Here is a 12,094-nt window from a genome sequence, read left to right as displayed (position 1 = left end):
TGGTCATTAATCAAAGCCCAGTAGCTCTTAGAATTATCCGAACCATACGGCCATATCTAACAACTTCACGATCTCCACAATCTCATCATCATATTTGGCAAAATATGTTTAAAGTAGCACTTTATATTGATCATAAATCAAGTCACAGATATATTGTAAGAAGCTAATTGCGTTATCCAAATCAAATCTGCCTGTCTATGAAGTAATACCTTTTCCAACAGCTCGTTCTATTTGTGCAGGGTTCATACACATAACTAATAAATTAAATAGCTATATAATCAATATATAGATTTCAATGAACTATTGCAACAATATTAAAAGTTTAAGATTAATAGCGATAAACGTATATTCAATATACGAGTATATGCCTGTGAGTCTCTGGGCAGCGTGCAGGTTTTGTGGTCATAAATCAAATCACAGCTAAATGCTTGGGCATCGTAATAGCTAATTGCATTGTCTAAATCATGTAATCCTGTCCCGTCTATGAGGTAACATCGCCTAGACCTTCTCGATCTGGACAAATCTTTCGCGCTTATACTGGTCACTGTAGCCGGCGATGAACTTGAGGCGGCCCTCGTACTTCAGATTCATGATGGTCTTCACCATCGGCGGATGGTCGTTTCCCAGCTCCAGCCAGAGCTTGCCGCCGGGGCGAAGATGCCGGCAGGCCAGTTCGAAAACCAGCCGGGCCACCCTCAATCCATCGGAGCCACCATCCAGGGCATTGAGGTTCTCATAACTAGGTAAAACAGATGGTCAGATAACTGGATCATTTGGCATATGAAGGCTCTACTCACACAACCACCTCGGGGTGAAGGAACTGGAACTCCTCCGTTTTGACATAGGGCGGATTGGAGATGATCAGGTCGTACTTCTGATCCTTAAGCTCCTCCGGCAAATACTTGTCCTCCTCCATGGTGTGGTTGTGCACCCTGAAGCGGTCCAGCAAACCCAGCATCTTGGCATTCTCCGCCGCCAGCACGGTGGCCGCCTTGCTCCTCTCGATGGCGGTGGCCTCCACCTGCGGCAAGGTGTGCAGCATGGACAAGGACATGGCGCCCGAGCCGCAGCCCACCTCCAGCATATTCACGTGCTTAGCATTCTTGTGATCGTCGATCACTAGGCGCACAAACTCCTCTGTCTCGGGGCGCGGAATAAAGACCGAGGGCGAAGTCTTCAGAGTGATGTCCATGAAGTCCCACTCGCCGATGATGTGCTGCAGCGGCATCCGGGCACAACGGGCCTCCAGGAAGCGCTCAAAGTCCGCCAGCTGGCCGGCATTGAAATGCAGCTGATCGAAAGAGTCTGGAACGGCATTCTACGGATGATGAGAGAGGTTAATTTGGATGGTGGCTACCTTTTCTGACAGAAACCTTACGAATTTTTGCTTCAGGACATGGGACACGATGCACTTGAGGTTAAATTCCGTGTCCTCGACTCCGGCGGCCTTGAGCTTTTCCGCCCACTGCCCAATTTCCAGGGCCTTGGTCACGGGAATCTGCGACGGGCCGGTTGGGGAATTCGTGGTATAGTTGACCTGCCTGAGCAGCCGCGAGGTCAGGCCCACTGACCGTGTCAATTGTCTAAGCATAATTTCACTTATTATCTAATTGCTATTGATTAACATCAAAATTTTGACGCCAGTTCGTTCCAGCGTGACCGTTGCACGACCGTTACAATATACCAGTGGGAATTTCAAAAAACGTGACATGATTGTTCACGCTCCAAGTGTTACCGTTGCCCGGAAAGGTGTGACTGCCTTTCGAGTTCTTTGGCGCAATGTTTGAATTTGTGATCTATTAGAACTGGGCTACGCAAAAAAAAACCCACATAATTGTTCACGCCCTGATTGCAGTCAACCCTTTTTGTCTATTGTTGCATAAACTATATAATTATAACATAATGCCACTCTTTAGATAAGGGAATGTTATGATTTGGTCTATTATGTTTAGCAGATCTTCGGAAAAAGAATAGAATGTAATTTATTTCTAATATTATATTCAATATTAACTTGACTATATGAATAAAATTTCATTTTTAGCTCTGCAACTCTGTAACTCTCTCACCGTTTAATTTAAATATTGTAAAATCATTTATAACGACATGAAACCAATTAGTAATAAAATTCCAACACTTTTTTTTAAGGTATTTTGTACTTCCAAACTACCTAAGCATAAAAACTCCTTAGTTCATTGGTAAGGATCAAAGAGTTCTTACTATCAATTACGAATCCAATTTCTTAATGCGCAATTGATTTTATATGCCTAGTCCATCTGCATTGTCATTGCATTGTTCAAATACGCCATTTATCTGATATCTACTCAAGAACCTTGTAAATAGACAACGACACCTGCCCACACATGGGATTGGTCTAGTGTTTACTCGATATATATTACTTGCCCAAGAAGTGAAAATCATTTCGCATTGCCGTACTTATAATTTTTGTATTTTACAACATATTAAAATATTCATTACATGCTCTATATATTGTATATATTCACATTACGATTGCACAATTATTTCCAAAACGAAAAAAACAACGGACACAATAGGTAACAAATTTTTACAAGTCTCCTTTAAGTACTGAAATCAATGGAATTTCCGTGCGCTAACTATTAGTTTGGGAATCATGACGTTCAAAAACGGTAACGAAAAATGTACAAATAACCGAAACAACTACCATCCGTCCATCAGTCTATGCCCCCCGTTTAGAGGTGTCCGTGCAGGGGATCGCGGGTGTCCCGGAGGTAGACGGGACTGGTGAACGACTTGCCCTCAACCTGCGAGGCGAGATTCTCCCCGGCGTACGTGACGAACGGCGAGATCTCACAGACTTCACCGTGCACGATGCCGCCGGCGTTTTCGATATACTTCTTGTGCAGCCGATGCAGGTCCGATCGGGCAGTGCTGGGGCAATCCTTGCCAGCCACATCGGAGTTCTTTAGGGCGCTGAACTCCTCGTCGCGTGGCACTTCCATGGCCACGAATTTCTGGGCGAACTCGAACACATCGAAAACGAACTTCTCAATCTTGATTCCGTTCGGTTTGTCGGGGGTCAGCCGTTTGCCGGCATTGTCCACAAAGGGAATCTTCTTTTTGGCCACGTGCAGCTTCAGCTCCTGCTCGAACGTGCTGCCAATCTTCTGCAGGAAGCTAGAGCTAAAGAAATGGTTGCAGATGTTCCCAGCACTGAAGGTCAGCCTGCCGTCCGAATTGCGCATCTCTGCTGTTTTGGCCGAGATCTCGCTGTACTCCACCACCTGGTACTTGCCATCGACTATGGCCACCACGCCGACGGCCTCGTTGGGCGCCGCCTTCTCCACTACCTTAGCGGCGCACTCGGCCTTCTCCTGCACACAGTAGCCGATGAACACGGGATCCGCCACCTTGATCAGAATGTTGTCCACGCTGTGGGCGTGCAGATATAATACACCCCGCTTCTGCATGTCGTCCAGTATCCCTTGGCGTTTCATCGCCCTGTAGATGCCTCCGTTACCGTCGGGTGCTCGCGCCACTCGGTGCTTCTCGTCCAGAATGATGCGTCCATCGTATTCAAAGCACGGCAGCGATCCCTGCTCGAACAGCAGCACGTTTTCCGCCTTCAAGCCAAAGAAGTTGTTGGCCACAAAGTAGTCGTAAGTGGGTTGCACCGTGTGCTCCGACGTCATTATGTACCAAGTGATGTGACCACGCTTGCCGTTCGCTTCCTGCGCCAGCTCCTCCAGCTTCAGGATCCGCTCGGCCTGAATGCGAAACAGAGTCTTCCGGGACTGCAAACCCACGTCGTACATTCCCTTGGGATGATCGAAACCAAGTCGTGTGCCTGGAGAGAATAACCAAACATTAGTTGGGAATTAATAAAGTTGGTGAAATATTAATTTCATGCATTTTTTTACTAATCTTTAAACATTTAATTCTACATTAATGATATTATGATATCTTCTATGTAATTACGTAATTCAGATCTAAATGGAATGATTCAAAAAGCAATATATCTAGGTATTAGGTCAAATGGAACTTAAAAGATATTTAAAACAGGTTCAAAGCGGTTGCAACCTTGACATAATTTCAAATCTATTTAACTTATTATTATCTACCTTAAAAAATAATTGTAAGAGGTATTTCCCAATCCCTGAATCGATTAATCATTCAATGAGAAGAACTGCAGCGTTTTTGGTTTCCCACCCGGTTGGCCTTATAAACAAGTTTATTTCTCGACCATCGATCCGCTCTTTATATTGTCTTTTGTCTGCACCATTTTAACATTTTAAAGCGGCTTGCTTAAGGTCAGTTCCACTACCGGTTTTTAATTATCAGCTTTATTCGAAATATGGCTTATCGGTTCGGCAAACGGAACATCCACACCTGACCGAAAATTCTCGGCAATCAAAGCGTTATCTAGGTCTACTATTTATTGTAATTCTTGAAGTTGAACGTGAAAGAAATATCATTACGAACAGGCTGGCTTCATTGCCCTGCCCCAACTTCAAAACTGTATTTTCTTGATTTTCCGAAAGGCAATTACGTGACTGGACTGCACTCCATCAGTTGATCGTGGATCGCGTAAGAAAATGTCAAATGCCGTCCACAATTTCAATATTCCCACTCAAAAGAGCACTGGCCCGGGCAAAAATAAAAAAAAAAAAAGGCAAGTCTTGCCATAAGAATGGCTTATAAAATTGTTGTTGGCCTGGCGTGTTTTTATTTTTAGTTGATTTTTTGTCTTGCAAACGGAATCACAATTACATTTACAATGCAGCTGCATGAGTGGGCAGCTGATTGAGGTTGCGTGTAGTTGTGAGCTCGATGGAGCACTTTTATATCAAGTTAATTAGCTTTTATAAAAGCACACACACACACCCCGATAATGTTGGAGTTTTTGCTGTAGTTCAGCTTACATATGTTTTCTGCCAGTTTGGTGGGTGGCTGATTGCGATATGATAAAAATATCTCACCTTTTATGGTATCAAAGGAAATACCTTTAATGGTATCAAAGGAAATAACATTAAAAAGAGATGTTTACTGAGCTTAAAATACGCGAAAAAGTTGGAAAATATAAAGTAAACTTAAGGTTTGATGTTTGCAAATCTTTAAGATTCCTAACAAATGCGAAGTATCCTTATTTCACCCTTCAGGATCTAGATTTAAAATGTTTCCTTTACATTTATATCATTTCCTTGTACCTTATAAGTAGTATATTTTCGCTATCAATGTTTAAATATTCAAACACATGATTATCTCAAATACACCTATGCGTCACAAAAGATTACCAACTGCCTGGTTGATCTATAAAAGTCTAACTTTTTCACCAAACTGCTCTAGCAAATGCCTTTATAATACATTTTACTAATTAAACACAATTAGAAACACTTGTGTTTCCCTCTAAAAATTCCCCATAGTTAACAAAAGCGATCAAATAGCACTCATTGGTATCGAAGAACATCATCTCACCTTGTCCGCCCGCCATAAGCAACACAGCGACATGTCCGTTGCTGATCTGCCGGAGACCCTCATCCCGGTAGGCGGCCAACTTCTCCGACGGCGTCCTGGCGATGGAGATCAGCTTGCCCTCGGGCAGCGGCTGCAGGCGATCGTCCAGCTTAATGCCATTCTCGTTCATCGAGACCGTGGCCCGATCGAAATACATCTTGATCTCGTCCAGATTCAGCTCCTCGATGTCCCGCACCAGTTCGGCGCGTTCGTCATTTGAGAGCTCCGGCCAGAACTTGAGCAGGTGCTCCTGGCCCACCTGGGCGAGTCGCGAGTGCAGCGACAGGTAGTCCGTCATTGTTGGCGAAGGTTTGGCTGCGTTTGGTGATATTGCTGCGGCACCGCCAGCTGCAAAAAGGTAAAGACGAAATGTGAGTAAATATATTAAAATAAAATAAAAATATGATTATATTAGAAGATATCAAATTGATCTCAATGGTTTTGAGATCTTAAATACACTGATAGCCATAGCCATCTTATCAAACTATTCCGTTTTTGGTTTACTTTTGTTAAATCACTCAAGATGTGAAATTGATTTTGATATTAGAGGCGCTTTTTTAAATGGATAAAAACTTAGAGCTTATAATATATGATGTTTTTGTTTCCTGATAACATCAAGATTGCTCCTATCTATTTGTTTATTTTGCTAATGGAGCAGGCTCTCCAGAAGGTGTGTATTTACTTTTCTCTCCTGCTGAGTGATTATTGGCCGAGTGCGATAAAAAGACGGTGTTCGGGCTGTACGGGCTTTAATGCGAACCGTTATACGTGGTAACCAGCGCGCAACTGAGCGCCAAGCGATCGCCCTCAGTGGTTTTTCTTGCTCGAAGTGGAGCTGTCGCCGTCACTGCCTTCGCCTCCATCGCCTCCATCTGTCTCTGTCTGTGCGACTGTCTGAATATCTGAATGGCAGTAGCCCGTGTGCAGGTTATATATTGGTATTTGGGAGCGATGGTGTGCGAGAGTGTGTCTCTTAACGTATTTGCAGCCGCGTATTAACATGACCATGCCAGTTGCTGGCAGATACCCTGTAAAACACGGCCAGGTGGGTGGAGATCTTGGGGGAACATTCAGCAAACAACATTTCAATGGGTAGCACACAGTGTTTCGACTGTCAGGGGATGCATGCTTCAAAGACGTCCTTTAAAACTGAGGGTGATATAATAGTTCTTTGGATCATGAGGCGTAGGAGGTCCATTTATAAAAAACATTATCTACGTTGGCACCTGAAGAATTATTTCAAATATTATTACTCTAACTCCGAAATCTTTTCATTCTGACAGGTGCACAGCCTATTTAACATCATGAATAGTAGGTATAAGAACACCTGTTTATAGGTCTTAATAGGCATAACCTTGTTGTAATTGAAGTAAATTTAGAATAATATGGCAGCATTTATTTAACCAGCTGGCAAATAGGAATTCCGACAATGTTTCTGGATACTGCTTAATAATTTGAAGATATTTTACCAGTGGTTTCAAGGGATGATTCTTTATAATTTGGTAATTTTAGGAAAGGGAGATTTGCGGTCCAACATGTCGTATGACCATTGTGCTAAACTTAATAAGAACTTCTTTGTTGTTTAATACATAAAAACATTTATTACACAACTACAATTGGCATGTTAAGGATTATTTTGGACGGCTCTATTCCACATATAAGACCTTGATTGATCCCAAGACTTACTCTCTTTCATGGGGTATCAACAAGTCGATCAGGCGACTGTCTCGCTTGATTACACGGCTTTGTTTTGAGCGATACGGCTACTGGGGCTGCAGCAATCCCAATCGCATTTCAGCTGCGGGGCAAATTTGCCAAGCCGTGTTGCAAATGCAAAGCGAAAAATCAGAAACCGAAATCGAAACCAAATGGCCCTGAACACGGACTTTAGTTTTTGTGAAAGTAAGAGGTGCTGCCCGGAGTCCAAGAAACTCTAGCCACAAGGAAACACTTAAGGGCGGCACCTACAATGTAGTTCAGTTCCTGATAAACTAGTTACCCCGCTGGCTTACAAACTAGTTAAGTGGGTTATCGGGAGTGGTTGGAAAGGTTATGGCATTTAAGTGAGCCAAGAACTGACGAAAATATGGCAAAACAAAGGCTAATATGCATATAAGATCGTGTTGGGCCGGTTTGATTGGTTTTTATACCCATTAATTGTAAAGCAGATATGTGCAAAAGTATGTAACAGATAGCGGCAATCTTTTAATCTTGGGAGTATGCATATATAATAAAGTGTATGGGTCTATTTGAATTCTTGTAATTCATATACCAATTTGTTGTATAGGAGCGGCCTCTACATGAAGACTTATTAATACCATTATTCCATTATTCAGCTCCCCCTTTTTCATCTAAAAAATATTTAATATCTTATATCAAATAATATATAATATATACATTTTTTCATCTGAAAAATATACTAATCTAACATCTATTTATAAATCAATTATATATAAATTTTAATAAAATGCATCGAAACAAACATCTCCATTTTTATGCATTTGTCAATAACTACTTGTCATTTTAGTTCTTCGTATTAACGTCAGGAATTTGAGATCTAAGGAATTTGAATGAAAACAATTTGCAAAAGAAATGTTCTTTTTACAGTATAGTACAATGTATCTATACCTTTTCATTAGAATAATTGACAAAAAGCTTTTCTGATTACTAGATTATTTGAATGTGATAATGCTTAATTATTATAGCCAACAACTAAAATTAAATATTATTTAGTGTATTGTAATCATTAAAAAGGAACGTATTGTATTCTCTAATATTAATTAATGTTTCTCAAAAGAAATTTTAGAATTTGGCAAGATTTCGTAGGACAGGGAATAAGATGTATTTGTATAATGTCTGAGGTATGTTCCTTTTTCGAAAAGGCAGTGATTATAGGGTATCTTCCAGTCGATTTGTCTTGTTTTTTCGCCACGAAGCAACACACACGTAGGCATAAAAAAAGCAAAAGCAAAAAGCAGAAACCAAAACACACACACAGTCCCCAAAAAACGGAACAAAACAGCGATAGCAAATAAGTTGTTTACATATGTTTGTGTGCTTTCCGCTTTTTACCCCTTATCGCAGCTCTCGGCACTGGGTTTCTTTTATCTTTATCAGTGTTTTTCAATGGTGTTTTTTATACTAACCATTGCGATGGCGCCTCACATTTGTCTGCTGGTGCTGCGAACCGAAGTTGTTGCGACCCATTTCGCCAGGAACACCCTGTACGGCTCCACTTGTCCCCCTTTCCGTGCGAATTGTTCTTGCAGTGACTGTGCCTTGCCCGCCAACGAGTCTATGGCATCATCCTAATCCCGACGTGGTTCAACGCAGTGGGTGGTCACCAAACATATGCGCTGGGTAAATAAACAAACCGAAAATGTGCAATCCGAACGCGACTGATGTGTAATTTTTTGTATGTGATGAGCCCAATTGGGCGGAGAATCGATATCGATTACAAACGGTTGCGCCCAGCTGACGGCCAGTGTGCCCAGAGGTAGATCATGGAATTCAGCGCACTGTCATCGGGCACTGGAAAATATACTAAATAGTTTAGTCGCCAGTAAATTTAAAAAAAATAATTATTCAAATAATTATGATATAAATAATACGGCTGATTTACTTAAGTTTAGTTTAAAATGTTGGTTTAAGACTTCTTCATTGACGCTAAATTTTTATTTTTAATCTTTGATATGTAGAAGAAATTTTATGAAAAGCAGACAATTAAGAAATATATGTACCTACAAAATGTTAATGATTATAAATGCAACTTTGATTTTATTTCATAAATATCTGTATGTTTGCGAGGGATATTATGATTTATACAGTGTATAACTATGTTTTAGGTACACTACAAGAACCTTTAAATTAAATACTTCTTCGATTATAAAATATTAAAAAGTAAGCCCATATAGTTCGTTAAAAACAGAAAAAAGAATTGCAAAGAAATAAACTCTACAAGTCAAACACATTATTGTTGGAGTTTTAAATATATTTACAGTTATTAACTAAATAAAGCATCATTTTCAATTACATGTAAAGACTACAACAGAAAGTATGCATCTATGTAAAGGCTCTAGTTATTCTCAAATCGCCTGGAAGGTATTTGTTTTTGCTTTTCTCGTATTACTTCACTGTTCCTAGAAGCACGGCCGGCGGTGTGCGCAGCAAGCAAGCGTTAATCTACAGGACACTACGAAACACACGAACGGTAATTACAAAAGGGGAACACGGAGCTTTTGGGGCGGGTACGTACATACTTGATGCAGGATCATACAAAACATGGGCGTAAATCATTAGATCATTCGTTTAAATATCAAAAATTCATTTATGTTTGCATAGAACCACTGTCTAGGCCGTCGAAGACGTGGACGGTACGTCGTCCAGGTTGATAAGTGTAGCCCCGCCGCCGGTTGAGGATTCATTGCCCAGACCCGGTACATTCCCCTCCTTGGGCGGTGGCGCCGGCATGGGTATTGCGATCGGACTCATTGTGCTGATCATGCGCGGCTCCGCCCGCGACGTTGTGATGGGCAGCTGGGTGGAGCTGCCGGTGGGCTTGAGGAATTCGGGCTGCGGCATCTGAGCGGGGCCGGGACCATGACTGTGGCCATGGCCCGCTCCATGGCTGTGACTGTGGCCCGATCCGTGGCTGTGGCTATGACCACCTCCATGACTGTGATGCTTCTGCTGCTGATGCGGCGCATGCTGGTGGTGATGCTGCAGCTGCGACTGCTGCGGGAACGACTTGGGCAACTGGGAGTGGCGAGTGGAGTCCGTGGACTTCAATCGCTCGCTTAGCGCCTTCAAAGCAATTTGTCTGAAACAGAACAAAGGTAATCATTACATGCACAAATACTTTAAATTGCCTATCTAACAAACAATTAATAACTTGTTATGTTCTTTAGATAAGCATAGTTGACCCCAAAAAAGTGCTGATTAAACATAGCATTTAGCGTAGGTTATTATACTCACCGCCTTCGCTCGATATCGTGCGGATCCACGCCCGGCATTTGCACCGATATCGACGTCAAACTGGACGTAGATATCGTCCGCAGTGGAGTGGGCGTCTTGACCACGCCCGCCCGCAAACAGCAGTTGTAAATGGGATTAACCAATACGCTGATAAACGGTTGCGATACGTTGGGGAAGAAGCTGACGAACGTGAAGCTCTCCGAGCTGTCGCCACGCCCATTAGGATGGTGTTGGTAGAAGCGAAGATAGATCCAGGAGACCAGCGATCCTGAGGCAAACATGGCCGGATAAGTGCCATCCAGGAGGCCAATGGCCCAGGATATAATGGCCGCAATGAGCACGGTGAGGGGAACGTTCCTGGATGGTAGAGAAAGATAAATAAATAGCAATGTTAATCAATATTTGCATTACATTTTGTTAGCTTATATGTATATATACAATCTACAAATATTTACAATACAAGCTGAATCATAAAAAGTGCATAAAACCCACGGTTATTTATACTCTATTCTGTAAGTCGGTGAATCAGTGGTCCAGTGAACCATGATTCTAGGTTGAACGGTAGTAATATTTCCAACTTAATCTAGGTGTTCAGAACAGTTGAATTTTTATCTTAAAGTATTTCATACATACACGCAATAATGTCAGGAAACTAACAACGAATCTTTAGAATTAATGACATAGGCATCTATTAATCTTTACTAATATCTAAAGCGTATCAATCATGTTAGTTTTAAATGCTAAAATGTGCAGTTAACTCCCAATTATATTTATCAAGGGCCTCACCTATTGGTCAGACGTCCGTAGCGCGTCTTGAATATCAGGTGATCGGGCATTATCTGGCGCACGGCCACGCAGATGCCGGCCACGTAGCCGGCCAGTCCATGGATGTGGACGTCGAAGAGGATGGTCGGGTTCTTGGTGACCATGTAGTAGAACAGGTAGTAAACCGTAGTTAGCAGCGAAACACCAAAGTTGCTGAGCGCAAAGAACTTGAACATCTCCAGCTGGCCCCACAGGGGCTCCAGCATCTTGCCGCAGAGGCCAACGGTGACCACATCGACGGCCACCTCCCACCAGTGCAGCTCAATGAAGCAGAACGTGAAGGCGGTCCATATCCAGAACTTGCCGTTAGGCAGGATGTATCCTGGCGTGACGCTGAGCAGCAGGATGGCGGTCTCCGAGAAGGAGAGCAGGTAGCCAAAGGTGGTGACCACGCAGATCAGGGTGATCACCGGCGAGGTGTTGTGCAGCAGGGCGTTCATCTGCTGCCAGATGTACGGCCAATTTCTGGCCAGCGGAGCTGACATGGCACCGATCGCTTCGCCTGGAGTTCACACGGCTTTCTGGGTGTTCCGGGAGCTCCTGGGCGGCGGACTCGATCCGGCGGATGTTAAATGCGCTTCGGTGCTTGTAGGCCACTCAACTCAACACGTTCGGGGGGCGTTAAAGTGGCTCATTTGCTAATATTTACGATTTTGCTCCACTATTTCCAATTTTTGTTGCCCCAGCATGACCAGTCGCTGGTCCAGGGAAAATACTGTTGAATTGGCTGGTTTCGGTCACACTGGCAAGGCGATGGGCGGTTAATCGACGATATCGATTTTCATACCTGGGCGCCAGTTCCTAA

At 42.8% G+C, this 12,094-nt stretch overlaps 3 protein-coding genes across 6 annotated transcripts; all 3 read right to left on the bottom strand.

The window, feature by feature from the left end:
• Nucleotides 1-110: 110 nt before the first annotated feature.
• LOC119546313 (MTRF1L release factor glutamine methyltransferase) lies at nucleotides 111-1,677 on the bottom strand. Its single transcript, XM_037852512.1, has 3 exons — nucleotides 1,379-1,677; nucleotides 798-1,318; nucleotides 111-739 (listed from the first exon to the last, which is right to left on the bottom strand). The coding sequence occupies exons 1-3, from the start codon at nucleotides 1,589-1,591 to the stop codon at nucleotides 499-501; spliced, it is 975 nt and encodes a 324-aa protein (XP_037708440.1). The 5' UTR covers nucleotides 1,592-1,677; the 3' UTR covers nucleotides 111-498.
• Nucleotides 1,678-2,424: 747 nt separating this feature from the next.
• LOC119546500 (UDP-N-acetylhexosamine pyrophosphorylase) lies at nucleotides 2,425-8,770 on the bottom strand. Of its 2 annotated transcripts, none has more exons than XM_037852814.1 (3): nucleotides 8,637-8,770; nucleotides 5,452-5,838; nucleotides 2,425-3,823 (listed from the first exon to the last, which is right to left on the bottom strand). In XM_037852814.1, the coding sequence occupies exons 1-3, from the start codon at nucleotides 8,695-8,697 to the stop codon at nucleotides 2,709-2,711; spliced, it is 1,563 nt and encodes a 520-aa protein (XP_037708742.1). In that variant the 5' UTR covers nucleotides 8,698-8,770; the 3' UTR covers nucleotides 2,425-2,708. The 2 variants fall into 2 exon arrangements, with proteins under 2 accessions (XP_037708742.1, XP_037708743.1); XM_037852815.1 differs by lacking the exon at nucleotides 8,637-8,770 and adding an exon at nucleotides 6,173-6,327.
• Nucleotides 8,771-8,882: 112 nt separating this feature from the next.
• LOC119546501 (transmembrane protein 115) lies at nucleotides 8,883-11,991 on the bottom strand. 3 transcript variants are annotated; one of them, XR_005219176.1, is made up of 4 exons: nucleotides 11,251-11,991; nucleotides 10,465-10,821; nucleotides 9,746-10,309; nucleotides 8,883-9,021 (listed from the first exon to the last, which is right to left on the bottom strand). XR_005219176.1 is itself a non-coding variant. In XM_037852817.1 (3 exons), the coding sequence occupies exons 1-3, from the start codon at nucleotides 11,772-11,774 to the stop codon at nucleotides 9,841-9,843; spliced, it is 1,350 nt and encodes a 449-aa protein (XP_037708745.1). In that variant the 5' UTR covers nucleotides 11,775-11,991; the 3' UTR covers nucleotides 9,461-9,840. The 3 variants fall into 3 exon arrangements, 1 of the variants encoding a protein (XP_037708745.1); XR_005219175.1 differs by lacking the exon at nucleotides 8,883-9,021 and adding an exon at nucleotides 9,461-9,682; XM_037852817.1 differs by lacking the exon at nucleotides 8,883-9,021 and having other exon boundaries at nucleotides 9,461-10,309.
• Nucleotides 11,992-12,094: the final 103 nt, after the last annotated feature.

This window comes from Drosophila subpulchrella, chromosome 2L (assembly GCF_014743375.2).
Source record: "Drosophila subpulchrella strain 33 F10 #4 breed RU33 chromosome 2L, RU_Dsub_v1.1 Primary Assembly, whole genome shotgun sequence".
NCBI lineage: Eukaryota > Metazoa > Arthropoda > Insecta > Diptera > Drosophilidae > Drosophila > Drosophila subpulchrella.
The sequence above is the reverse complement of the archived record's forward strand: the minus strand, read 5'-3'. Positions and strand labels throughout refer to the sequence as shown.

Bases quoted from the DNA above. Each gene is read 5' to 3' on its own strand.
- LOC119546313 (XM_037852512.1), bottom strand. From the start codon at position 1,591: ATGCTTAGACAATTGACACGGTCAGTGGGCCTGACCTCGCGGCTGCTC. The intron at 1,319-1,378 runs GTAAGGTTTCTG...CATCATCCGTAG, and splicing joins ATGTCCTGAAGCAAAAATTC to AATGCCGTTCCAGACTCTTT. The intron at 740-797 runs GTGAGTAGAGCC...TGTTTTACCTAG, and splicing joins CTTCACCCCGAGGTGGTTGT to TTATGAGAACCTCAATGCCC.
- LOC119546501 (XM_037852817.1), bottom strand. From the start codon at position 11,774: ATGTCAGCTCCGCTGGCCAGAAATTGGCCGTACATCTGGCAGCAGATG. The intron at 10,822-11,250 runs GTGAGGCCCTTG...TCTACCATCCAG, and splicing joins TACGGACGTCTGACCAATAG to GAACGTTCCCCTCACCGTGC. The intron at 10,310-10,464 runs GTGAGTATAATA...GTTCTGTTTCAG, and splicing joins CACGATATCGAGCGAAGGCG to ACAAATTGCTTTGAAGGCGC.
- LOC119546500 (XM_037852814.1), bottom strand. From the start codon at position 8,697: ATGGGTCGCAACAACTTCGGTTCGCAGCACCAGCAGACAAATGTGAGG. The intron at 5,839-8,636 runs GTTAGTATAAAA...ACCTTTTTGCAG, and splicing joins TGTGAGGCGCCATCGCAATG to CTGGCGGTGCCGCAGCAATA. The intron at 3,824-5,451 runs GTGAGATGATGT...TATTCTCTCCAG, and splicing joins GCTTATGGCGGGCGGACAAG to GCACACGACTTGGTTTCGAT.